The 26,825-nt window shown below is 43.1% G+C and overlaps 1 protein-coding gene across 1 annotated transcript; it reads right to left on the bottom strand.

The window, feature by feature from the left end:
- Positions 1-516: 516 nt before the first annotated feature.
- Positions 517-25,661, bottom strand: sntb2 (syntrophin, beta 2). Its single transcript, XM_070972738.1, has 7 exons — positions 24,640-25,661; positions 9,150-9,369; positions 8,137-8,347; positions 5,575-5,717; positions 4,597-4,793; positions 3,201-3,391; positions 517-2,092 (listed from the first exon to the last, which is right to left on the bottom strand). The coding sequence occupies exons 1-7, from the start codon at positions 25,367-25,369 to the stop codon at positions 2,000-2,002; spliced, it is 1,785 nt and encodes a 594-aa protein (XP_070828839.1). The 5' UTR covers positions 25,370-25,661; the 3' UTR covers positions 517-1,999.
- Positions 25,662-26,825: the final 1,164 nt, after the last annotated feature.

Raw genomic sequence — 26,825 nt, 5'->3', positions numbered from 1 at the left:
TTGCAGTCATCTGAACTCATTAATGAGTGAAGTCTCCACACAGGCACTGGACTGAACGGATGAACTGAAGAGTGGAATTGGTTTAGATGACTTTAACTCGCCACAACTTTAGCCCGAAAACTTAACTAACAATAGGGGTTCTGTACCTAAATTTGAGTGTGAAATGGATTCTGATGGTATTTACTCCTGACAGAAATCATAAGATCTATAATTGGATTTTAGTTCCTAAAAAGGAGTGTGAATATTCATCCTGAAGCATGAGAACATTAGTTTGACAGATAACTTTAATTCCAGGACCATTTACAAGCCTTTTCCAGAGCTTTCAGCTGCATCTCAAGGTCCTTTTCAGTCAATTTCCTGTTATTTCACCCCTTTTTGTATTATAAAAACATTGAAATTGCTCTAAATTGTGTTAATTTCTACTGGAAATGTTAATTATATCACACAAATAAAATATTATTGCTCACATTCAGCAAATAACTTTTTTTACTGTAATTTTTTTTTTTTTTTTTTTTTTAATACAGACCAACACTAGTCACAGCATTGAGCAACAAAGGGTCAAAGGTTGCTGACCACAAGTCAGTGGATGGAAGACCAAGGACATTTTTATTATCATGAGTGAGCAAAGACCATGAGGGCTGAAAGCTCTAAAAGAAAGCTAGTAAGTGGACCTTGAGTTAAGATTATTTTCTCAAACTTTCATAGCCTTTTTGGGGCTAAAACTGAAGAAAAAGACTATAGTTAGATAAAAGTCATAAAGTGTACAGAGGAGTTCATATGAGGTACGATGTCTTTGACCGCTACAGTTCAGCGGTACTGGTCATTTGATGGCCCACCTTGAAACAAGCCTGTTTAACAGTCCTCAGTCAGAGAAATGCAACTGTAGGAATGGTAACAAGAGACAAGTAATCTCAAGCAAATTGGTATGCGTTGATAGCGACACTGAGACAGAGACGACGTGGTAGTGTAGGTCAGTAAGGGGAGGTAACACGCGGTCATGTCATATCATCATCTGACACAAAGTTCAACGTCAGAAAGTCATGCTATCATGAGATATACGCTTATAAAAACAAACAACAGAGCGACAAAGTAACATGGTTTACACTATCGGGTAATACTATTGCTCGCGCGTGTCGAAAGCTTCAAACTCTCTTCTTGTGTGAAATTAAAAAAAGGAAAAATTACAAAGAGTGTCTTCTCCTACATGTCAAAAGGCACAGTTGGCAATCCTGATTGCAACAGTAGTTTGGGAGAACGTTCTAAAAGGTGAGTGTCAGACGGCAGGCACACTATCAAGCCAACAGAAGCGTGTAGTATAGACACACACACACACACGCACACACATTCCCACAATCTCTGATCAATGAACTGCATTCTGACTCTAGAACAGCTTCTTTCACAAAGACATTAAAAAAAGATACACTGGAAGGCTGTCATGGAATGATAGGCATAGAGTAGAAACAGGGAGCGTTCACTAATCTGTTCTTAGTATTAACTGTCTAAAAAAAATCCTTCCTTTCCTTAATGTAGTTCAGAAACACGTTGCTTGAAGCGCACTGATCATGTGCACAGCCTGTTTTTTTTGTTGTTTACGTCATATCAGATCATCATAATGAAATTTAGTCCATCATCACATGGAATGTTATGAGACCGTTAATAGCCATTTTTTGTGGGGGGGTTGTAACAGTTTCCTAACACTTCATGACTTCAAGCAAAGTGCCACTTCCCTTTAACTGACCTTGCAATTACAAATGATTGCAAAAGGTTGAGGAGAAGTTGGAAGTTGGAAGAGAAGGCACGTTTTTGAGACAATCAACAATACGACTCCTGGGTTAAATCTCTCCCGCAGCGCCACCTCAGGCCTAACGTCAGCTGTGAATGGAGAAAAAACAAACAAACAAACAAATCAACTGCCAGCATCAGCATTTTGAGATCGTCTTCGCCGTCCTCGCTGTGCCTGGGCCCCGTCCTCTCATCCACGCTGCTCCGGTTGGTTGTTTCACGTCAGCAGCCCCATACGAGTGAGCTTGGCTGACAGGAAGGAGTGGAGGACAAACACCACCGGCTTTGGACCCGAGTGGAGGTCGAATACCTGGAGGATGGACGGAGGGATGGGGTGAAAAAGGAAAGGGTAGAGGAGAAAAACAGTGGTGAAGATGGAACAGGAAACGAGAGACATAAGGATGGGAAAAAAGGGCAGAAAGAAGAAGATATCTGACCTCCTGCATGTCCCCTTTAATATTTAAAAAAAGGTGACTTTGCTGCCCACTAGTGGTATCAAAAGAGGCCTAAAAAACAAAAAACATCCCCCACTAAAATGAAAAAGCTCAACCTAAGACATCAGAATAAATAAAGATGCTACAATCCTACAATCTGATGTATGGCTGCAACTCATAAGTCTAAAAAATAATTTTTGTCTAAGGAAAATTAAAAATCTAGTCAGAAAAGCACCATCACAGTTTGTTGGTGCTTTAAGTGTTGTCTTCAAATTGCTTGTTTTGTTCAGAATCCCACAGATTTAAAAAGCTGTACTTAGAGAGTATTGAAATTAATTAACGCTAATAACAGTTTCTGATTCATTTTCGGCTGATTGACTGATTAACGGACTCTAATGCAAAGGTGTCATTTCGCTAAATGCTAATGTTGCTAAATTGGTAAATCTAACACTGACTTCCATAATTTTAAGGTCAAAGCAATGACACAGTACGGAGTCAGAGGAATAAGTAGTTGCATGTCACGCTGGAGCGCTGAATGCTCAGCGGATGTCGGCTTTTTGTTCTCTCAAAAGGTTTCCAAGTCAATCTGCGGTTCTTTAGTGTTTGTGGTTCCTTTCAGGCAAAAGCTGCAGCTGCAAGCTCTTGAGATTCAGCTGAGATTGGGAAATCATGTTTATCTTAATCAGTGAGTTAAGCTTAGTATAGTCACTCTGACTGACATACCCTCTCAGTTAGGCTCACTCACTATTAGTTCATTTCTTCTAAAAAGAAAGCAGAAATTATGATATTTAGTTAATAATGTCAGACACTTTCTGCTTCCAGCTCCTCCATTGGGATGGTTTACTGCTTGTTGCTTTGCAATAATTAGATGACATCACCTGAGGCTCAAAGGACTTGTAATGTTCACTACTTTTTTGACAAAACAATGAATCGAAAAATGACTTTGTGTCACGCACCGTCTCTCCGACAGCAGCCTTAACTTACCATTTCTCCCTCTGGACCCCCGAAGTCAAGGTAAAGGTTGCGTATTCCGTCGTCGGCGGACATTTTGAGCTTCTCATAGGGGTATCTGTACAGCACGGCGCCCCCGGCTGGATCTGCCGGCTCCCTCGTCACAGTGAAGCCCTTCTCATAGTGCAGCATCAGGCGAACATCCTGTCTGTTCAAGGTGCAACCTGAAACGGGGTGAGAGACAGGTCGGATGTTGTTAACTCCAGCAGTGACGCTGAATAATCTCTCCTGAGTATTAACTCTGAAAAGATTCATCTGCAGCGTCTGCATTGAACTGGATGGGACGTCCGTCTCTGCTGCAGCCCAAAGACAAGCCTGTCTTACACACACACAAAAAAAAACTCAGCCTATAGCAGCTTCGACTGTGAGGTCATTTCATCCGAAAGCATTTCCATGTGTTTCACTGTAACTCGACAGGCTTGAATGTTCAAGCACAACTGTGTGTTTGTGTAGCGGCAGAACAGCAAAGAAAAAGAAGGGGAAAAAAAAAAAGCTGAGGCTTTCCAGTGCCGTTCCGCCAGCCAACTATTGTTCTGTCGAGAGAACGCATTCCCCTCCGCTGGCTCCCACTTCTGCTTTTCCTCCACAGAGCTGCTCTTTCTGAACTGCTGCACAGCGCTCGCGAGCCAGTTGCTGTCAGGAGCTTCCTGTCACAGTCGAAGTATTTTTAGGTATACAGGCCTTCATGCATTGAAATATTTCATCTGTGCTGCCCTGGAAAAAAACCTCATGTGCAAGCTTTATATGGTGTTTAGTTTGCAAACACATGTTTCATTACTCATTCCCACTTAACATTCACTTGTTAGTATGGAGACTTTATGCACAAAGGTGAACCCACATCCTCTATTTGAAGGTCTGCAGACTCACTCGACCACACTGCTATCAACCTATGCGCACACACACATTCATGCAAACGTGCACATGAGCCACACATGCACAAAGTTCTCAATAAACTCTGCGGTTGTAGTCTGTGGTGTTGTATTGTACTACATAATGGTAATCTAGGCTCTGGAGTGAAACCTCACTGGCATCCAGAGGCGTTTCAGCATGCTAAGTGTTTCCTTGGATGCCCTTAAACCTATAAAACAATCAAGGAGAATGATCAGGTTTAACTCAATAACAATAATTCTAATAGAGCTCATTTTATACATTAGTGACATGAATTTCCTTTTTTTAGCTCAGGTCTGAATTTTTTTAGCCACTTGGGGGCAGCAAACATTTTCTGCAGGTTGCTCACAGAAGAAACACCTTTCACATAATGTACAGATATTAAATAAAGCACTGGTTTAAGTAAAAGTAGGGATAAATTGGGAGTTTCGGTGTTGACTCTGAACTCTTTCTAGAGACTAATTGCTCACACACTACTCACCAATGGACACTTCTTTGATGAGCTCAGCAGCAGCGTGTGCCCCCTGCACGAGGGCCCGCGTCCATGAGGACAGATCCCAGTGGGTCTCCACTCGGAAGACGTGGGACTCGATGCCCCGCCCCGTGCCCGTCCGAGTGGCAAACACCAGATCTGCACCCTGGGCCGGTGAACCCCGGGCGTTTCCAGAATGAACCAGTCTGGAGGGAGAGACGCACAAAACACAGACACAATTAACAACTTGTGTAGATGATCCACATGTCACGAGACTCTGGACTGCTATTGCTCGGCTCCTTTTGAACAGCTTATCAATGTTGGTGAGGGTTCCCGCTCTTTGAAGTCTGACTCTCAACGTCGGCTGTTCTAGCTATTTGGTGTCATTTCCACAGTAGGATGAACTCAGTGTTCACTTAAGTGTTTGTTCTTTTGTGTTGTTTTCATTGGTCGGGGTTCTCAGCTGACGTTTCCCGAAAAGAATGATCAAATAAGCCACATCTGCACAGTGAAACTCCTCTCTTCCTATTAACTGTGCCGCAGCCAGCAAAAGGTTTTTGCTTTCATTTTCAATGTGAGTGACTGTAAACTTCCAGGGACTTCCCATAAATTACACTTTGTTGAACATATGATGACAGTAGATGGAAAGTATTGTCCTGACTGCCTGCTGAAACAGCTCCTTTTGACAGTCAGCTGTTGAATATTCACTGACACCTTTCAGAGAATCAACAGCAGACTTGCAAAAATGTCCCATCCAAATGCATTTTAACATAAATCTATACAATAAAACAAGAAGTGATGAACCCATTTAACAATGCTCTGAGATGTTCTGAACAAAAGGTAAAGTCTGTAAAGGAGTAATGTGTGGTTCTCCTTTGTCCCATAGCTCGATGTGAAGTGCTTCCTGATGGTCTGAACCTCGGATGATCTGGACATTGCGGCAGCGTGAGGCTCTAGTGGAGTCACCCTCCTGCTTGCTGTGTTTACCTTGTAGCTAGCAGTGGGTGTGTGAGCAGAGGTATGGACCAGGACTCCCTGCTCCACGGCACTGACTCAAACAGCAGGATGTCCTTCTCTGTCAGTGCCATGACCACTGGCTTGTACTGCTGCCGCCCACCTTCTAGCTGGACCTAAAGAAGCAGGTCAGGAGGAAACGTCAGGACCAACAGGTGAAAAGTGAAACAACAGAAAATCTCTGAATTGCTTTTTATGTCACGTTTCCTCCTAATTTACAATTCTACCATTAATTCTACCACTGGGTTTGCTGCAAACCAGCTACAGATGGATGACAGCGTAGGTGTTCAGCTGGGTTCAGATCTGGTGTCTGTGAACGCCACAGCATAAGATTCTCATCATTTTCATACTCATCAAACCATTCAGTGACCCGTCGTGCCCTGTGGCACTGTCATCCTGGATCTCTCCAATGCGCATTCATCTTTGTAATGAGGGGCTACTGAACTGCAATCCTACTATAATATCCCTCTCTATGTAAATGTTGAAGGACTGTTCTTGCCGACAGTCTGATCACGGCCTGCATTACCAAGAGTTGCTCTTCTGATTTTTCTCACATGTCAAATGTGTGCTGTTGACTGTTCCTGTAACACGAGACAGCTGCCATCTGCTTCGCTCCTGCCATCTGTACGCCAGCAATGAATCCTTTATTAAAATCACTTGATGCGTTCCTCTTGCCAATCCGAATACAAAATCAGAATCAGCTGGGCCTGCTCAGCATGTTTATATGAGCAACTGTTCACTTCTCCATGCAGTTGACCTGTGTGGAAGCACCTGCATGTGTTGTGTTTCTCCACACATTTATTCAAGTTTTTCTTTGAAGTTCTGTCTGTGTGTGTAACCAAAAAACGAAGCAGATGTGTTCTCCAGTTAAACTGTTCACTGATGACTTCAAGACACTACCAAACAGACAGACTGCAATGACTAAAAGGTATGGGGTCAGATACAGTGATGCAGTTTGACAGAATAAAGCTGCAGGTGAGTTAAGTAGCTCATCCTGACAGTCTGACCTGAATTTAGATGACACTGAAGTTAAAATAGAGCAGTGTGTGTTTGTCTGAGTCATGACTCATTGAGTGAAGTGTTGGTGGAGTCACAGTAAAAAGCAACTGTGGTGTGTAGGTGGGCTGTACAGGAAGTAGTGCAATGCAACGGAAACTTTCATCGGCGTTTCTTGTTCGAGCCTGGTCAAGACAAACAGAGGCAAACATCCATACATTCAACATGACCCTGAATGAACATTTCATCAGAGTGAAAAGACATTAGTCTTGTTCCTGGGTGTGAATGTGGAAGGTGAACCAGGGCTACTCTCAGTCCTGGTTTAAATGTAGGACTAAAGCTAATTCAAGAAAACACACTCTTCCTGTTTGCTGCTGTGGGTATTACGTTAGAGCAGAAATGCCAGTGTCTGTTTGACTTCTGGTTGCGGGCAGTGACGTAGGTGCAATGAAACAACAACCTAAGCTGAAAAACCACTGATGCCATTTCCTTTTGAGAGCAACACACGTTTCAACTGTATATTCATTTAACCTGAAGTCAAGCAATCAATGTCAGAATGAAACAGAGCAGTCAGTGAAATGTATGCAACTTCAGCAATGTCTGCCGCCTTACCTTCCTTGCCTTTACCTAACACAGCTCCAGTCTGCACAGGAGTGCTCTGGCACAATAGTCTTCAGTGTGGAAAGACTCAGGTAGCTCTTTGGGTGGGACATTAAGTGATAGTACTGAGTGGTGACTACAGACAGAGATAGACGGCTGTATCAGCTCTATGTATTCATGCTCATGAACTGACGAGTTACATTAATAAAAAAAGATAAGTTCATTCAATCAGATGAAACTGAAACTGAGGATTTTGCTTGAGGTTTTTTTTTGTGGGTGATGACATAAAAGATGATGACATTTGAAGCTTCCTTTGAAAACCTGAGCGGAAACTTTTGAATGTAAAAAAAAAAAAAAAAAAAAAAAAGACATTCAGTATGATGCTACACTCAGATGTTGCCGGCACAGAGGCATAAAAATAGCTAAGCGAGATAAGAGATTTGAGAAGAGATTTGTTAGCCTTGGTGCATATTTTACCAACCTGTAACCAGATCCAAAATGAAACCAGCTACTGGAGCTTTCCTACTAATAAGACATGGTACAAAAGGCAGTTCTGCAGCTGCTGGAAGGCTCGTTTCTTTACTTTAACAGGCCTGCTTCAGCTGCTTGCCCTGCTTCCACTGTGCTAAGTCAAGCCAGTTCAAGACTTACTGCACTGGATAGTCAAAGATTAAATTTATACAGATATACTTCTTGCTTTTTTGTTTTTCTTCTTAGAACAAACAGTCTTACAGTCTCTTTATGCACTTATCTGCTGGAATATCACTCATGTGACTGTTTTAAGATTCTCCATTTGTGGTATTTTCATCATCATCCTGTTCTGTGATGCTGCAAAGAGTCTAACATTTAAAGTTTAGCACCATCAGTTAACAATAACCAACTGAAAAGGACTACACCTAGAGACCACGCAGCTGTTCAACCAAACAAAGCTGAAAATACCTGTTCAGCCAACCAGCCGATGTGTTTGAGATGGGGGTGTGTGGAAGCCGAGGACGAGGCCCCCAGGTAAGCGTTGATGTGAGCCAGGGTCTGTGGCAGCAGGGCAGCAATGTTGGTGTGGATGGCAGTGAACCAGGAGTTGGCGGTGGGGCCATCTTTACAGCGCAGCACCACCGTGTGCTGGCCGTCCGGGGAGTGGAGCTCCAAGAGTCTGAATGGGACAAAGGAAAAGTAAGAACTGTGTCAGCAAACGTACGTGAAACTCGCTCTTGAATACAGAATTGTCTAATGTAATCTCCTTGGAGCTTTTTCTACGTCCTTGACCAATGACAGAAACTTATGCACATTCAAATTCACCTGACAATTTATCATGAGCCAGTGCCGACAGTCAGTACTTTCATCTAAGTTTTTAAACGAACCTGAGACAACCCATAAAGCTGCAAAGGCAAATAGTCTGTGTTCAAGCTGCAGATGTTGGAAAATAGTGACAGTGCACAAAAAATACAAAGTGCAGTGACAAAGAGGAACATAAGTTAAAACTAACCAGCAAAGATATGACAGACAGACGCACATTATAATGCTTTGACATACTGTTACTGCACAGTTACTTGGCAATCTGATATGACTCACCTGATGTAGCAAAGGTGATTTCATTCAAAGTGAATGTCCTTTAATCACAATGCGCTTACATCTTTTTGTCACTAGCTATTTTTCATATTTCTTCCTCGATCTTTTTGGGATGCACATCAATTTAATATCCGCATTTCTGTCATGGTCATTATCTCTTACAGAACAAACATTCCAATCTAATGAACTGAAGTTAACCACAGGAAGAAACACACACACCCAACCACACCTAAACTCCCACATGCTCTGCTATTTGTCGCAAACACACACACACACACACACACACACACACACACACACACACACACACACACACACACACACACACACACACACACACACACACACACACACACACACACAGAGTGATGAGCATCATATCGTACCTGTTCTCCAGATCTGGCATAGTGAGGTTCCTGCTGATGAAGCACATCTTCAGGCTTATGACCTTTCTGTCTTTGGAGGAAGAGGAGCTGCTGTGTTTGGGCGACCCGGAGTCCTCGCTGCCGCTGTAGCTGGGCGACTGAGGGTGGATGCCATCCCATGGCAGGTCAGCCACCAGGGATGGCTTCTTAAAAAGCGGAGAAACCTCGCGGATGTACTTCACTGTGGAGGAACACAGGAGAGGATACATATCAACCAATGCATGTCCAATGCAAGGTGGAGCGACTGAGTGGCACTCAGGTTGGCTGATGCATTATTGCAGTGTCCATGGTTTAAGTGCTATTTCAGAGGTTTTCAGGTAGTGTACAATGGCTTTATCTGTACAGTGCTCAAGCCTCACAGCTAATCAGTTTGTCCTTTTCAGCTTTTTGCTGATTCGACTGGTGGATTAATCAATGGAAAGAAAACTAATTAACAATAATTTTGCACAGCGATTAAATGAAAAATCAAGGAAAAATGGCAAACACCTGGTTCCAGGTTATCAAATGTAGAGATTTGTTGGTTTTATTTATTCTACATGATTGTAAATTGAACATCTTTGTGGTTTAGACTGTTGCTTGAACAAGATGCCACATCAGACTGGGAAATTGTGATGGGCATTTTTCATGCTTCATAGACCACATTTATAGAGCAAATGATTGACTGCTAATGAAAATAATTGCTAGTTGCAGCTCCAAACTACCACCAGCCAAATGTTAAACCCAATAAATCTTAATTTGAAGTTTTGCAAAGCAAGTGACAAAGTGACAGTGAGGCAGGTTTTTAATATGCACCAACATCTCAATCACTTATGGCTCCATCACTCTTTACAGTGTAGAACTGAGTGCTCCATAATCCATTCCTTGCTTGTCAGCACATAGAAACAACAAGGGCAAAAAATTATTCCTGCATACCAACAATCCTCCTGTTGACTAGCCAAATAAAGTCAAATCTGTATCTAATATGTGCAATCCACACATCCTCCTTCTTATCATGATAGAATAAACAGTTTGCTGAAGTTTAGAGTACAGCAAACCGTAGTCCAAGCAAAAGCAAGACAGCTGCTGAATATCTACTGATCTCAAGCAAATAGTGTGTTGATAGCTTGACCATCTGTGGGATTCCACCCAATAACACCCAGTCACTCAGGATATATGGTGCAGTGTGCCATAAACCTGGCCATAAGGAAACACTCTGGTATGTTTCCAGAGAGAAGTCAGTATTTAATCTGCTTTTAAAAACACTTTGGGGTCCAGTTAGGGTTACGCTGTTTAAACATTGTTGGAGAAAGCTGTGGTTTCATTCTCTCAACAATCAGCTTGTAAATTCATGTGGTATGGAAAATGGATTTTATCCTGTGTTTGTCCAAGGTTTAAAAGTTTGTCCTACAGTTTAATCATGGCTTATTATTCATACGGCCAGTTTTTCTAATGGAAGGGACACTGATCATATTCTGGCCAAGAACATTAACAGTTCATGCTATCTTCCAGCATGTCTTAAAAGGACATTGTGGTCCCCTGTGCGAAATTATCTTTGAAAAACAAAAGTTTACTTGGCTGTACAGCAGAGAGCTTGGCAGAACGGCTCTTTGTAAAAGAATGGCTTTTGCTCCGATGTGATGGATTCACTTTCCAAATTTGGTCCTGCGGCCTTGTACACCTCCCGCCCCCACTGGCACATGGTGCCTTCACTTGTTTTTGGACTATTTCATCTTCCATTTTATCCCCTCAGTGTTTCATCCAATGCATGTGCAAAATGTGTGAGTGTGAATATGAGAAATGAGAGATTGTCTGGGTACACGTGTGTGTGCCGGACTATTGGGTTTGTCTACTCTGTATGAAACCTGAGACAAGACTCTCAAGAGATGAGGTCATTCTTGAATGCAGCCTGAGATATTCGTTTTGTGAAAGTGTGTGCTCACATATATGAGAGCTAGAGAAATATAACATAAAGTCTTCAGCAATGTTCTTGTGTATGAGCTCAGCGAGAGACACAATACATAGAGTTTATGACTGAGCAACAGATGCAGACACGACTGCACAGTCTCTGCATGCTTGTGTATACATTATACTATGTACAGTATGACTCAGAGTGAAGGGCAGGGCTGGTAGTAATGCTGAGGCAACAAGCCAAGAAATGGAGCCTCACTTCACTGGCCCTCCTAACCTCACCACCCACACCAACAAGGTCTGGGATCATTTCTGCAAACGTAAGTGGTTTGGAGTAAGTAAGTGTGAGAGCATTCCTGAATGCCCATGTTTATGTCTGAGGGTCATATGGAAGAGGATGCCTCTACTGCAAAGCCCGACTTTCAGCCTAATAATCAGATTTAGAGCAGAGATGTTCAACTGAAATATTTTCCATCCGCAGACCTAGGGATCTTTGTGGTTGTGCATGTTTATATCTTCAAATTCTGGATGAACAGCTCACTGAGCATTGCTGTACTGTGGTTATCAGCGTTCAAGTGGTCTTTTCAGTAATAACTATTTTAGAGGGTGAAATTTTCCAGGGAAACAGCGTCAGATTCTTGTTGAGACTTTAACACAATGGGAATAAATCCAACTGGAGATGTTAGGAAGACATTCAGGCATGCCTTAACCTGAATTTAGAAGTTGAGAAAGACGTTCAGTGTCATTGATATAATGGGGAAACTGTCGGAGAATGTGATGATCCAGCAAGAATCTAGCGTACAGAGGAAAAGTTAAGGACCCAGAGTGGAGCCCTGAGGGACTCCATGGCAGTAAAATGAACTCTCCACATAGCCAGCTATGTGAAATAAGACAATGGTTGGTAGTGCTAAATATGAAATCGAATATGGTCTACACATCCCTGTATAAAAGTCAAAAACAATTTTGATTGGTAAATAAAGTCCCCACATGGTAAGGACACACTATTCGTGTATATAAATATCAAAAATTCTCACTCTGCTTTGAATATCATGTCCAGAAATTTTGAGTTACATCCATCGGACAACACATACATGATGTATCACCCACACTCTCTGCAGCTTTCTCCTTAATGTCAATCCTAATACACCCTTGGCTTCCTTAATTTCAGCCTTAATTTCACCAGGATGGAAAAAAGAGGATATGGGAACAATTCATTTCCCAGCACTGGCAGAGAGTTTCACAATGATGTTTGTTCTCTGTAAAGGTGTGAATGTAGGCACTTTCAGACTTATCAGCAGAAGCACTGATAAACCTCATGTGCTGGTCTGCACACACATTTTTGTTTTCAGAACAAAAGTGACAGTCTTGTCACTGGATTTGAAGATTCGGTTGATTAGCTACCACAATGTCCAGCTGATGATAATTTTTCTAGTAATGGGAAAATAGTACAAGTCATGTTTACTGAAAACCTATCGACTATTACTGTATAATGTGTATAACCCTGTGGAAATCAAAACCCTTCTTAAATGGCATCGAACATCTAATGGATTGTGCATTCCATTGTTACATGATCTGACATCTGACATTACAGCTTCTCTTGTGTCTGACTGGTTGATGACAAGCAGACTAGTTAACAAAGTTAAGTAGATATTTAGTGGTCTGTGCCTGAATAAGCCATGAGCAAATGTCCAATGGGCTGGAAAACCCCAAGCTAAAACCTCTACGCACATCTCATACTTAAGCAAAGACTGCGAAGAAGGGATGACAATGGAGTGAAGCAGTAACTTGAGAACATGTTAAATATTAAGACAAATCCCATCCATTTCTCTGGTTATGATTTGTTTTGTATGTTGTATCAGGTTCTTATTATATCTTTCAGATTTTGCTGTCAGAGAACTTCACAACTTCTTGAATCTTGGCTGTGTGCTGCAGTGAAGCTTATGAATGCTCTGTTGTGTAATGCATTGGCAGTGTGGACCATTGTACATCTGCTTCTATTCATTTTCTTTTCTCTTTTTTGTTGGGTCGAAATGAAAGGGCTGGGAGCAGTTGCGGTCTTTGATGTAGCTGAAGAAATTAAATCCATCATCCTGGGTTGCAGCCTCTTCTCAGATGAGATGCGACAAATGCGACTACTGACTAACAACTACCACTATCCATTGTGCTGTTTCTACCTGCTACAATGTTACCTTTAGATTTTATGGCATCCCATTCAACATTTGTCACAAAAAGCCAAAAATGTCAATGGCATGGTGGTGCTAAAGGAAAAATCAAGGGATCACAAATGGGGTCATGAATGTGTGTATAAAATTTCCAAAGTAATCCATCCAATAGTTATTTCAGATTGGACCAACCAACCAAAACTGCCACCCCGGGGGCCACGCTGCCAGTGTGGCTAAATATTGCGTTCTTTGAAGTCGTACAAGAATTGTTACCCAGTATATGAAGTAGATGACAGCTAGCTATATTAGCTGTAAAGTCAGGAGAGTATGTTAACTAGGACATGCATGTCCCATGTCTAACTGTGCTATAAGGCTGATAGACAAACACGACAGACGAATTACTGCTCAAACTGAAAGTGATTATCAAACTAGAAGTCTGTGCTCTACAACTTAGCTGAAGCATTTGAGACTGACGGTCTACAACTGCGATCACTGGTGTTATTTCAATATGCATTAGAACGACATTTTAAAGGAAAAAATTAAGAAAAATTATGAATGGAGATTTTAGAATTTGGCCATATCACCCAACGCTACACAGCAATTATGTGAATATATGAAACAGCAGCACTAAGGCTTTCCATTGAGTTCCATGTTACAGATTTCCCGTTCATCCTGCCAGAACTAATAACTCCTCACAGTCTGTCTCTTTCAGATTAAATGCTTCTTTCCATCATTACTGTCAGATTCAGTGCTTTCTGCTTGCACGGCACGTCTGTCTGTCTGTCTATCCTGCCTTCGGTGGTGTTAAATGAACTCATTAGTTCTGTCAGGCTTGTCACTCAGCTCCACTTCTGCTAATTAGGTCTGCACACAGAGGACTACCAGCTCATCGCATGTGTGTGTGTGTGTGTGTGTGTGTGTGTGTGTGTGTGTGTGTGTGTGCGCGCGTGCATGTGCTCACACATTTTTGCCTGTGTGTATTCATCTACATTAATGTGCGAGGAAGATTCCCCAGAGATGCTAACCATCATCCCACGAGGGCCAGTTCATTCCTCGCTGGACAGAGCACAAAAAAATGATAATGTGTCGAGGAGGAGCGCAAAAGGCAGAAGAGTCTGACTCAACACATATTTGATTTGATTGTGGCATCAGTTGTGGCGCGAATCTACCCATAAAACTGGCCGCCTTCAGACCGCCTTCCTCTCTCATTTCTCACCACACACACACACACACACACACACACACACACACACACACACACACACACACACACAAGTAATCATCTCATGGAATGGCCAAAATAACGAAATAATAGCTTACAGAGCAGAGAGTCAGGCAGTCAGACCCCAGCCTCTGTATTTTTCCCCCAAAACTGCCCAGAAATTCCCCTGTGGTTTGGCCCGCTACTCCCTTCTCACTCGATTTTCTCTCTCATTCCTCACTTCCTCTCCTCTCTCCTTCCTTCCCTCTCTGTCCTCCTTCTCACTCTCTATCTACAGTCCTCTGTCTTTCACCTCTCTCTTGCTGTCCCCCTCTCCCTCCCCTGCCTCATCCTTCTTTTTCCTGTTCCCACACCTCTCATAAAGTCCTGCCTCTCTACCTCTGTCTTCTCCCTCTTAATCCAATCCGCTCCTTCTCTTTCTTTCCCCCTCTCTTCCTACCCCCCTCCTTCAAAGCCTGTTTCTGTCAGAAACCTAATGTGAACAATGTGTTCGAAGGCTGCCCCACAGACAGAGAGAGTGGAGGGGGGAGGGGGGGGTGTTACATGTCCTCGTGGGGTCCCTCCTCTAGCACACATGTGCAGATGCATACACAACAGCATTTCTATGGCACATCACTGTCATATAGTACAGTTTTTACAAACCACTGTTACTTACTGGCTAATATCATCATTTAACTTCTGTTATAATTCATTGCAGTTTTTATCTGACAGGAATTTTACTGTCAACTTCTCTGGTTTAAACAACTTAATACTCATATTTACTTAATAGTTTATAATATTGCTGTAAGTCAATTAATCAATCAGTTGTTTACTCAAATATTTTGGTAATTAATTAATGGCTGGCATTAGCGATGGCTCTGTTCTATTCAAGTGTCCCAGTGAGTCATGACGGAGCGCCTGCACAAACAATGCTGGGATCCTAGAGGGGCCCGACTCTATCAGAAGTGCTTTCCAGATGGTTGAATTGCTTTGGAAACCCACTCCCCACCTTCCGGATGTCAGATTGGGGGGTCTGCCCCCCCCCCCCCCCCCAATCTGACCGACCATCGACCATTCACACCCACTTGAGGATGAATGCTATGAATACCTTCAAGGCGAGATCCCCCATTTAAATAAATGGGGATAAAATGTGCTATTTCTGCTATTTTGTGCTTCCACTCTGCTCAATTCTGCACAGTACTTTATACTGCGCCACATTAAAATGAGACCCACCTTTACCAACTGCAGGATTAATGATATAATAGATAATATGTATTATTCTGCAATTGGTCATTCTGCACTTTTACATTTGGTACTTTAAGGATACTTTGTTCTTTTACAGAAGTAATTTTTTGAAGTTCTACTGCAAATGTGTATCGGTTCCAAATACAGGTTATCTGTCTCCTTGATTACTAATAATTGTTGTCAATATCATCAGTTGACCCCTACCACAGACATTGTATCTTACAAAATGTTACAGGACACTATGATTTGGGCAATAACTGTAGCAATTTAGGTTTATCATCTCTCTCATATCTCTGCATATCTATCGCATTATGTTGTTGCAGGCGATGTTGCATGTCAGACTGTTTTACGTATTGGATTTACAGGATTTCTACATCAATGTGATGAATTCACTTCATTTGTCGGGTATCTAACACACTGGATTAGCCAAAAACAGACATTCCATTTGGTTATTTCACTTATAAATGTTTTTTCAATTTATTTTTTATACAAATGTTCTATATCAGGGACATACTGGTGACCTTGTGGTCAAGATATGCACCATATCATTTCAATGTACCCGGTTTGGTTCAGGCATGCTATGCCACTCCCTCCAAACTCATATTTCCTGCCGACCATCCGACTAAAAAATAAAGGCGGAACAATTTTTGAGGATAAAAAAGCTACTATATTACATGTTGTATCTCACCGTTGCAATATAAAGTGATGCAAACTGTGATAGAGATTTTATCCACAGTGCAGCCAACTACAGGACACCAGTACATTTTTTAATGCAGAACACTTCATCTATAACACAAATCATATCTAAACTTCACTCCACTCCATTCAAATTTCAATGAAGGCCTGCTTTAGATTAAACATAAACTTCAAATTAGGACTCTGTATTGAGAAATCCTTGATATTAACTGATTCACACAAGAATCAGGACGACAAACCTGATCTGGCCCTCTCTGGATTTTCACTATCTTAAAGGCAGACATGACATAATGACCTGCCAATGCACATATAAGTGCCTCCATACAAAAGCCTGCCTGGCAGCACAATCACACGGCATTATGAACAGACTCTCTCTCTCACACAGAGATCATCACATAAAAGTATTCCCTTGACTCCTCGAACACACCTCGCACCTGCCCCCTCCTCTTTGATCACGCTGTTGGGAAATCAGGCTGCTGAAGTGTAAACGCATTAGCGTGTTTATCTGCAACACCACACTGTAACATTTATGAAATTACGTAAGTCAGTTTTCTTAAGGTCAGCGTATTCAGTGCACGGCCTGAAAGGTTATTTGAATATGTGTGCCAACTTTCTACAAAGGATAAAGCAGATTATGGACAAAAATAATCACATTCATCGTTCTGTACTGTAGTGACTGTTAAAGATTACAAATGTCTACCCAACAAGCTGACAGCGGGGGCACAGATTGATGCTGGTTTATCCACAGAAGGTCCCAGCAGGGAGGAAAAACTGGATGCTTTCTGCTGTGATGGAGCCGTGGTTCACTTTAGGATTGATTTATTTTGATCATTGATTAGTCTGTTGATTATCTGATTGATGAATTGAAAATTTCATCTCATCCTACACCTAACAGTGTTCATCAGCTCTTCTAGAAGCGCTTGGTTCCTGCATTATGTACTTTACCTCAATGAATTAAATGATATTTATTGTCAGTTTCCACGTTGAACTGGAGGTATTATGAATAATAAGTGCTCTAATAATAAATACATGTTCTTTTCTCATTTCAAGTGAAATAAGGGCTGCATTCAAAATAAAATATATAACACAGAGCTTTTGAAAATATGCATCTTAAAATAAAGTGCTTCAATTCTGGTTCAAGACAAATCAGTAGTGTGTGTGTGTGTGTGTGTGTGTGTGTGTGTGTGTGTGTGTGTGTGTGTGTGTGTCAGAATTTAAAGCTGCGATCCATGAGGGACGCCATGAGCACTCATCATGTCCTCCATCGGTTCCCGCTGACAGCTTTTGTTTTTCTGTGAATCCCACATTATCAATATTTCACTGAGTCATTTAATTTCATCTTAATTGTTAAACAGTTGAACAGCTTTAGTGTGGCTTTGGTGTCTAAACACGATGCAAGAAATGCCCAAATGTGGGAGAGGAGTGACAGCCTGACAGCCTGCTTTACCGAGCTCTGTTCTGTCTGGAGCCCAGGGCCAGACCAGCCCGACCAGGGAGCTCAAGACCAGCATCCTTGAGGCCATTCAGATGGACATTAATGTGATTAAAATTGAACTCCGAACCACCATTGACACCAGTTTACTAAGTGTTACGAAGAGACAACCTCTAATATCCGAGCGCTCCAAAGGTCAAATAGAGCACATGAAAGCACTGTGAAGAGGCTGCGGGCTGCTGCCTCTGACATATGCCATCCATCCATGACACTTTCTACACCCATGAGACAGACAGCATTCTTTCTTCTAGTCGTTCATCACACATATTCACAAATTCGTTATTCTTTTCTGGATGAGAGGCTTCTTGGCAATCTGAAGTACGAGAACGCTGTCATCTCCGGTTACTCTGCTTGGGCTGTCATTTCCTCAGAAACACAGAAAACAGCTCTTCTTCTCTCCAATTCTAATTTGTGTCTATAATTTCCACAGAAATTGCTAAATTCTTAGAGATAAATATTCAACCAGATGTCTCATATTCTACCCATTGGGAAACCCTAAACGTTCATCTTCACAGCCTTAATATGTCTTTCTCAGCCCATTATAAAAAAAATCACGCGGTCAAAGTCTAAGCAAACTGCTTCAGTCCACCTCCTCCCTTGATAAAAGTTATGCAAACAATCCCTTGCAAGATCTTTATAAGCAGCATCTATTTCTGCACACTTTGATGAACCCATGTGGGCAGTAAAGCAGTAAACTCCTCGCCAAACAGATTCATAAGACAGAGGCATCCAGACATGGTTTGACAGGCTTGAGCTGGGTGGCAGTGAGGACGAGGAAGTGGGGAATGACTCCACGACTCCTTCTAGAGGGCTTCCCAGAGGGTGGCTCCAGGGCAGGAGCAGCCAGGGAACTGGCTAGTTCTGTGTCAGCCAACTGGTATACTGGCTGGAGGCTAGCAGTCTGGAGACGGTCTAGCTCTAGCAGAAAAGAGAACAGGGAGCTGGATGACAAAGATCCGGTCAACAGGGAGCCTCAGCATCATCACAACAGTCACGTTCTTGTGGGGGCTGTCTTGATAGCTATCTGAGTCCCAGTCCAGGTAATCAACAGAGGTGGAATCGGGCAGGAAGCTAGCCAACTCAGGAACTGTCTGGAGGCAAGCAGGCTGGGAATCTACCTGGTGGCTGGTGGGCTGGATGCTGCTAGCAGGTCAATGTGCAGACCAGAAGCGGGCTGGCTGAAAGCTAGCAGACTGGAGGCTAGCTGACTCCGAAATCGATGTGAGGAACACTGGCAGGAATATAGATAAGGACACAAGCACCAAACGCAGGACGAAAGAACAGATGCAGACGACCTGACAAATGAAAGGGGAAAAACGCTGCGACTGAACTAACAGAGGGCTAATTAACTATTAGGTGACACAAAGAAAGGAAGTAAAACAAAATAGGACCCATGTGGAAAGTGAACCTTCAGCATAAAACAGGAAATAGCTGAACCATAACCCCATAACCACAAGAGCACGCCATGTGAAGCTGCTTCTGTCTGACCCACACGGACTCCATTCACAATGCTCAGCGGCATGCGCAGATTTTAGGACCAGCAGCGCTAGAAAAGGCTAGAAAGGCTGTGCCGACAAAAAGAGAAACGCTTTGTCAAAATTCAACAATTCTCAGGTTTTAAATATGACCTCGGTGTTTCTCATCTTTAATGCATAAAAAGTATTTTTAGTCATTTTTGTGAAGCTCTTATGATCTCAGACTCAAACGCTAACAGTTGTTTTGGTGTTGTTCAGATTAATCTTGATCACCCTTTTATACACATTTACAGACTTAATTTGATCATTAAAATCTAACAACAACAATTAACATGACTTGTTCTCATTTAAAAAATAAATCAGACAGTATTTTGTGGAAAAGTCAAACATTCAGGTTACAGTTTTAATAAACTCTGGGCTGTTTTTCAATACACTGACTCCTGATTGTCGATTCATCTTCATAATATGTAGTGATTACTTTTGATTGTTGCTATTTCACCATTGGTTTTGGCCATGACGCCCCAACAAATTTGGATTTATCAACGGCCAAAGTGGCCTTGCCCTAAAAATGACTTCATCCCAGGCCTGCCAAAACAAATGAGGTTAAAGGAATTTTATTACTGTTCCTCAAAGCAATGAAAAATGCCATCTGAAGTCAACAGAATACTTCACTTACAGACACAATGATCTGGTTTCTCAGGACAATCCTATGAGCTCACAATTTTCACTGAAACTAATTTTAACTGAAAGAGTGGTACCTTTGAAAACACATCAACTTTTCCATAGTTTGACACTTTGAAATCAAAATACCACTAGGACATTTAAATGTATTCGGTACTAGTATTTGTTTTGGCGTCAGCACAGCTAATGCAAACACATGCAATCCAAAGTTCAGTGTCTGTCGCCTTCCAGAAGTGCTTTTAAAAATCCTCTTGACATCTGCATACCAGAGACACGTCTGAAGATGGATATCAAAGGCAGCGGAGCTCATACTGAGACAGGGCTGACAAACTGGCACGGCCTATTTCAGGCAGTGCAAACTCACGCTCTGTGGCAGCTCTCGCCCCGCGAGGACAGCAAACGACACAATGAACGGACGGTTCGCTAGCTTTGGCCTTGGAACAAAAGAAGAGAACTGTTCCTCGTCAGGGCTGTCCCCGTTTCATCAATAGCCTCTGTGTCTGGTATGTGCTGTTTTTATCCCTCCAATTACTCACACAAAGGGCTCATCCTGCGTCCCCTTCCACCGACCAGCAGGCTAACCCAGTAAGACACAAGGGGCTGCTGCAGCTTCAACTAATCATTCGGACATATGGGGTATTATGTCTATCAGTCAGCTGGCGAAGGGAGGGGGATTAACCAGCGGCGTGCCATGTCTGGGATGTGTATGTCATGTGTTAATGGGGAAATAACAGTCAGTCTAAGGAGAAGTCATTCATTCATTGCTATGGCCCAGAGAGTAAAAGCACCCAACAAGTGATTATCTTTGACTACGAATAATTGAAGTGAGACCATTTCACGTGTTCCCAGTTTGTCCAATCTTTGAGCGATTTTCTAGCATCACTGCAGCTAAAATCAAGAAAATGACACATCCTGGAAAACTTTAGAAAAAAGCTCATATTGAAAACAGGTCGGAAGAATTTTTCACTGCATCTGAGGAAGTAAGAGTTTAACTTGATCTCAGTAGGAGACTAAAAACAACACTGGGAGAGAAGATCCCTGTTGTTACCCTTCACCTGTTTGTTAAAACAAGCTAAATAAAGCGCGCGCACACACACACACACACACACTGCAGCATTTGATCTATCATGAAGACAAAAACATAAACGCATCTTTAAAACTGGTCTGATTCTTGATCTGGTTTTCTCTTTCCAGATGTTTCCGATACGTGTGACAACCATGCAACCCACTTTTCTTGTACTTGTTAGTACAAACTGGATATCTTGAAACATCTTTAATAATCCACTGCAGATGGTGCTTGAGAAGATTATCCATCTTGGATCAAAACAGACTGAATCATCCCAAATAAGATTAGGACGTTCTTGAATGGACTTTAATGGGAATTTAGAAAAGGAGACGCGGTTGAGGCTGTTGATTTGCACTGTAAAACAGACACCGATCTGCAGTAAATATGCTGGACACTCAGAATAATTGGGCCAAAATTAAACTGATAACCTATTCAGGCAACATGCTGTTGAATACTTTGGTGACAACCCCTTGTTATAAAACAAGATGCCGCCCTCTGTTGCCTCCATCACCTTCTCAGATGTGCTCCTCTTCTCACTCTTCCCTCTTGCGGCACCAGCAGTAAAAGTCAGTGAAAGTGTGTTGCAAGTGTGGAGCAGCGAGAATCATCCAAGCTGGAGCTGTGAGCGTTGACCTTTGCCCTAAATACACACACGCAAGCGGAGGTCAGGAATGTGGGCCACCTAAGCTAATTGTGAGAATATCTGGGGGTTTATGTACTGTTTACACGGCACAGTGGTCTGGAAAGTCAAGCCCTGTTCTGTCTGACCGCCGGGGACAGGGACGAAGAGGCCGTCCACAAACACCACAGCTCACCGCCTGTCAGACTGACAAACAGTGACAGGCAGCTGACACATTCTTCCACACAGAGGCCCGTGTCTGGACGGAGGCTGTGGCAGGAGGCAGCACATCCTCCTGCCTCTGCCTGAGGGTTGCTGGAAATGTTCTGATATGCCGACGTCAGCTGCAACGGGCTGAAATCCACTGGCGGTTTTGACATGATACTTACTGTATTTCCCTGTTTGGCGAAAGCGCTTCTGCTGCGCTACACTGTGCGCGACATTTGCATGTGTCGTTTGCCTATCGAGAGATCTCCATCAACCAGCTGGAAAAACAGTAACAGGCTGTAACAAAACAGCACTCTGGATCATCTCTGATAAGGGAAAAACTAATTGACTGAACTTTTTCAGAGCCTCTGGTTGTGTTTGTCAGCACAGCCGATGGCCTGACGTGTCTACGCCATTTTACCTTGGTGGATTTTGGGAGGAACCAAACAGGCCTCGTTTCGACTTGAGTGGAAATGTGTCACACATTGATTGGTTCCTACAATTCGTGCTCGTCAGTATTCATCCGGTGTTCATTCCGAACCATTAAACACTGCATTTAGCTGTTCCTGGCCAGAAGTTTCCAAACCCCAGGGGCTCTGTGGCCTCTCTCCCTCCGACTCACTCTTTTTCCACTTTTCTAAAGATTGAACCGTTTTACACCAGCGCAGTTTAGGATCTGAAGTTATCTCCATGGAGCTGTGTTCACTCGCATAATGAGCCAGCACACATCTCCTAACGAGCACTTTTCTCTACATAGAGCAAGCTGCCTACATGTACAGCGTGTGCGCTTTATCATGGCTCTTGCGTCTCTAGTTTAGTGGGCTTCTAGGCTTGTTGATATGTAGAATGCACGTCTTCACGCCTTAACCTCAGCAGACCTTGTATGACCTTCTGTGGAGCTGCTAATGTGAAAACATGTGACGCACTGATAAACACTCTCATAGACAAAACCCCTCATAATAATCTACCTCCAAATCAAATAATGCCAGTTAGTGTATTAATGCAGTTTACCGAGCTGGATCAATACATTTTTGATCACTAGAGGACAGAGAAACATCACAACACACACAGCCACCGCACTGTTAGCGCTGTATAAAGTTATAGCTAATGAGTTCGCAAATATTTGCTTATTTTCACACGCTGTGGACACAGAGCAGCATTCATCTGGAGGTGTGTCTCTGGTGACAAATGTAAATCCAATATTCACTCTCCTTTCAGCTCTGTTTTTGTCTCCTCAAACGTCTTTAGCTGCTAGATGTTGGACTTTCCTCACCTGCCAGCTGCTAACCTCGCCTGTGTGCGTGGAGGGCCGGACAGGTACAGACAGCATACAGCTGATTAATGAGACGGCTTCTGCTCCAAACAGCCGCTGACAGGGACCGATGAGAGCTCTCAGACTGAAGCACACAGCCAGTGTGACGCAAATGCTAACAAACCAAGCTCTGTTCGACCTCTTCCTCATTACACAGTCATTTGATTCGATTCTTCATGACACAATTACTGATCAATGCAGCTTTAAAGAGAATCAATTCACGGTTATTAAGTGGTTTACTAAAAAAGGGCAAAATAGTTTTATTCTCAGCGATTTTTTCAGTTTTTCTTTTGTTAAAACTGCTGATTTCAAGGGGCTGCTCCACATCAGCGTGAAAATGAATCTGGACTACAGATAGTAGCTCTTAAATCTGATGCTCGACCGACCGGGACATAAGTCTCATATGAGCATTTCATCCTTTAAATGCAGTGAGTGCACATTTTCAGACCATATTACATTGTGCGTATTTTTATATATCCTTTAAATTGGTCAGTATGTTTCACTGCTGGTGTTTTGTTTTTACAGTTGTGCTTTAACAATGGGATACACAGTAACTGTTTCTGTTGTATTTTGCGTAGGTGCAACATGCTGACTTCCCCACAGATCATTTGCATGTTTTCCTCTTCCTCGTCGCCTGTCCTGGCCAGGATCAGCGGAGTCACACTGACACAAATCTCATCTGCCTGTGCTTACAGTGACCTCTTATCTTTAGCAAACCACAGCCATTCAAATACACAGAGTACAATGTGTCTAACTCTGACTGTGACCACAACTGTGGTTACTTTCCTGTTTACACTAATCAAAGGCTTTCTGTGCTGTTGATATTATTTAGCCCTGCTCCTCCTCCTCCTGGTCATAGATCAACTGACTGTGAGCCTGTTTGTTTATGCCAGTGTGTCTGCTGTTCTGTATCATAACATGTTAGAGAAATGATTGGTTGTGTGATGAAAATTAAAACCCACAGAGCATGTGATCTAGAAAGTTCATGAAGTTTTGGTGATGGCGCCCAGATAAAAGGGGCCAGAGGTGTGGTGCTGGTGAGTTCATTATCCTGTTCGTACATCAATTCACGTACAATGTGCATTAAGCTCTTCCTGTATTTAGTGTACTTCTCCACTTCTGGGGCAAAGCAGCTGGTGACTTATGGTCACATATTTTTAGTGTTTGCATGCTCCATTTTTTCAGACTGGTTAAAAATACTTAATGCTTTCGTCTGATAATGTATTCCACGTTCAGTTTAAACCCACAATGATACGTGTTCGTGTGCATAAAGAGTGCCAAACCCAAATGACACCCGTGCCTTTAACTGGAAATGTGAGAAAGCGGGAGTTCTCAGAAGTGTGCAGCCACACACAGGAGTCTTAATCTCGGCCTCTGCAAGTCCCCGCTCTCGCGTTGGCTAACTTACCCTCCAGCGTCACTTCTTTGCCTGCCTTCTTAAGCGCCTGGACCGCCAGGTCGTGTGTTGCCTCCCGGAGGTCGTTCCCGTTCACCGACAGGATCGCGTCGCCCACCCGGAGAGCCCGGCTCTGGTCGGCGGCGAGCCCCGGGAAAATCTTGGAGATGAGGATGGGCATCCGGTTCTCGCGCCCCCCCTTGATACTGATCCCAAGCCCGCCAGACTCCTGTTTGACAACTCGGACTTTCCGCACAGCCTCCGAGGAGCCGTCCAGGCTGACGGGCATGTCGCCCTGCCTCGACCCGAGGCTGGACCCGGGACTGCCGAAGCTGGAGCCTGGGCTTCCAAAGTCAGAGTTTGTGCCGTTATTTGGGTACTTCCCGGGGCTGTTTACACCGTAGTTGCCGTCGTACTGACACCGACTGGCACCCACGCGCCCCGGGCTGCCGCTACGCCCCCGTCCCCCGTGGTTCTGGTTCTGGAGTTGGTCTTGACCCGAGGACGGAGCGCGGCCAGGGTTCCCCGGACTCGTTCCCGGGTCGTTTCCGTTCGACATGCCATTTCGCAGGCCCGCCGAAGAGTTGTTGTAGTCCCAGTGATTGCCCCCCGGTCCGGTTACCTCCGCTTCGGCTGTTAAAGTCAGCGTTTCTCGGGTGAGTTCGGCGGCCACTCGGATCCAGCGGTCGCGGAGCAGAAGGTCCAGTTGACCGTTTTTGTCCGCTCTGGTCCACACTGCCATTCCTGGATGGTGAGCCTGCTCCGAGGCGGGCCGCTTTCACACTAAACTCATTATCAACTTTTTCCTCTTTTTCAGAGTGCGCACAAGCAGCGACTAGGCTACACTGGCCCGCATCGACACACCCACTCACACAGCGACTGCAGGCAGAGGAAGGAAAAAAAACAGAAAGACTCCCGAAAAAAAAAAAAAAAAAAAAGAGGGAGAGGAAAAAGAAAAGAACAACTGGCGGTGACGGGCCAGCTTAAGAGGGCTTGTTGTCGAGTTCAGGCTCTAAAGCTGTCCGACTTCCACTGCAAAGTTCAAGAACAAAAACAGCAAAGCACGACAACATCCGTCCAGGTCTTTCAAAATAAAATAAGTGATCACGAGTTGTGGTTTTTTTTTTGTTTTTTTTTAGTTCTATTTTTAATTATGAAGAATTAAAAATAGCTGCAAACTGTCCCTCAGAAATGATGCAGACACCAATGGACCATTGTAAATGCATTTTATGTCTTCACTTGAATTAGCTGTCTGAGTCAGCAGGCTGGTTGACCAAAAGAGGAAGGTTTTCTTTGGGAACTGTCACTAAATGTCAAACTCCCCCTTGTTTTTCAAGAAACAAGAAATCAAAAGATGCTTCCCCTGGTGCCTGGGGGGGGGGGGGGGTGAGGGGGGTGGGGGTGAGGGGGGACAGAGCAAAATTATCCTCTTGGATGCCCGTGTACAAGAAAACATGATGATGTGCCCTCCAGGGCGCCCCTCCATCAGAGGAAACATGAAGTGCCACACAGGCTGTCCTACATGCTGGAATATCAGTTGGTTTTTATATAGCTCTAAATGAGTTCCCTGTTAGTTTTTATTACAGAGGTGTAGCTAATGGTTAAACAATTGTAATCTCAACCAGTGTTTGCAACTGTTTCACCACAGATTCCTCATGACTTCCTGTGTCCTGGTGCCATTTGTATTTTTTCGCCCCTGCAGCTGACATGAATATGATAAAATAGGTAACTAAAGAAACATAATTTTAAAGCTTATATCCATTCTATATTATAATATCTTAGGTCATTTGAATCAATTATACAAATATCTGTGTGGAAAATATTCACAAACATAATGAGTTCCCCTATGTGCAATGCATTGAAGTAATGGTGAGATAACAGAATGTTTGAGCCCGGAGGAATAACTGAATCAACACAAACTGACGCTTTCATCACAGCTAGACCACACAGTTAACGTACACATAAAGAGCATTAAAACGCCCATGAGTGCAAAAAGTTTGCGGATTTTGCGCTTTTATTTTGAAAGTGTAATTAAACAACTACTTGTTCATTCTCTTAAATTCACTGTATCTTCATGCAGCTTGTCAGTCTGAAGCGTGAATTCAGAGCCGGATGACAGACAGAGACAGCCAATAGACATGAAGACCTGTACATTATTTATTCATGACAGAGGCGGGCCGTCCATACTCGCATTATAG

The sequence above is a fragment of the Chaetodon trifascialis genome, chromosome 10 (assembly GCF_039877785.1).
Source record: "Chaetodon trifascialis isolate fChaTrf1 chromosome 10, fChaTrf1.hap1, whole genome shotgun sequence".
Lineage (NCBI taxonomy): Eukaryota > Metazoa > Chordata > Actinopteri > Chaetodontiformes > Chaetodontidae > Chaetodon > Chaetodon trifascialis.
The sequence above is the reverse complement of the archived record's forward strand: the minus strand, read 5'-3'. Positions and strand labels throughout refer to the sequence as shown.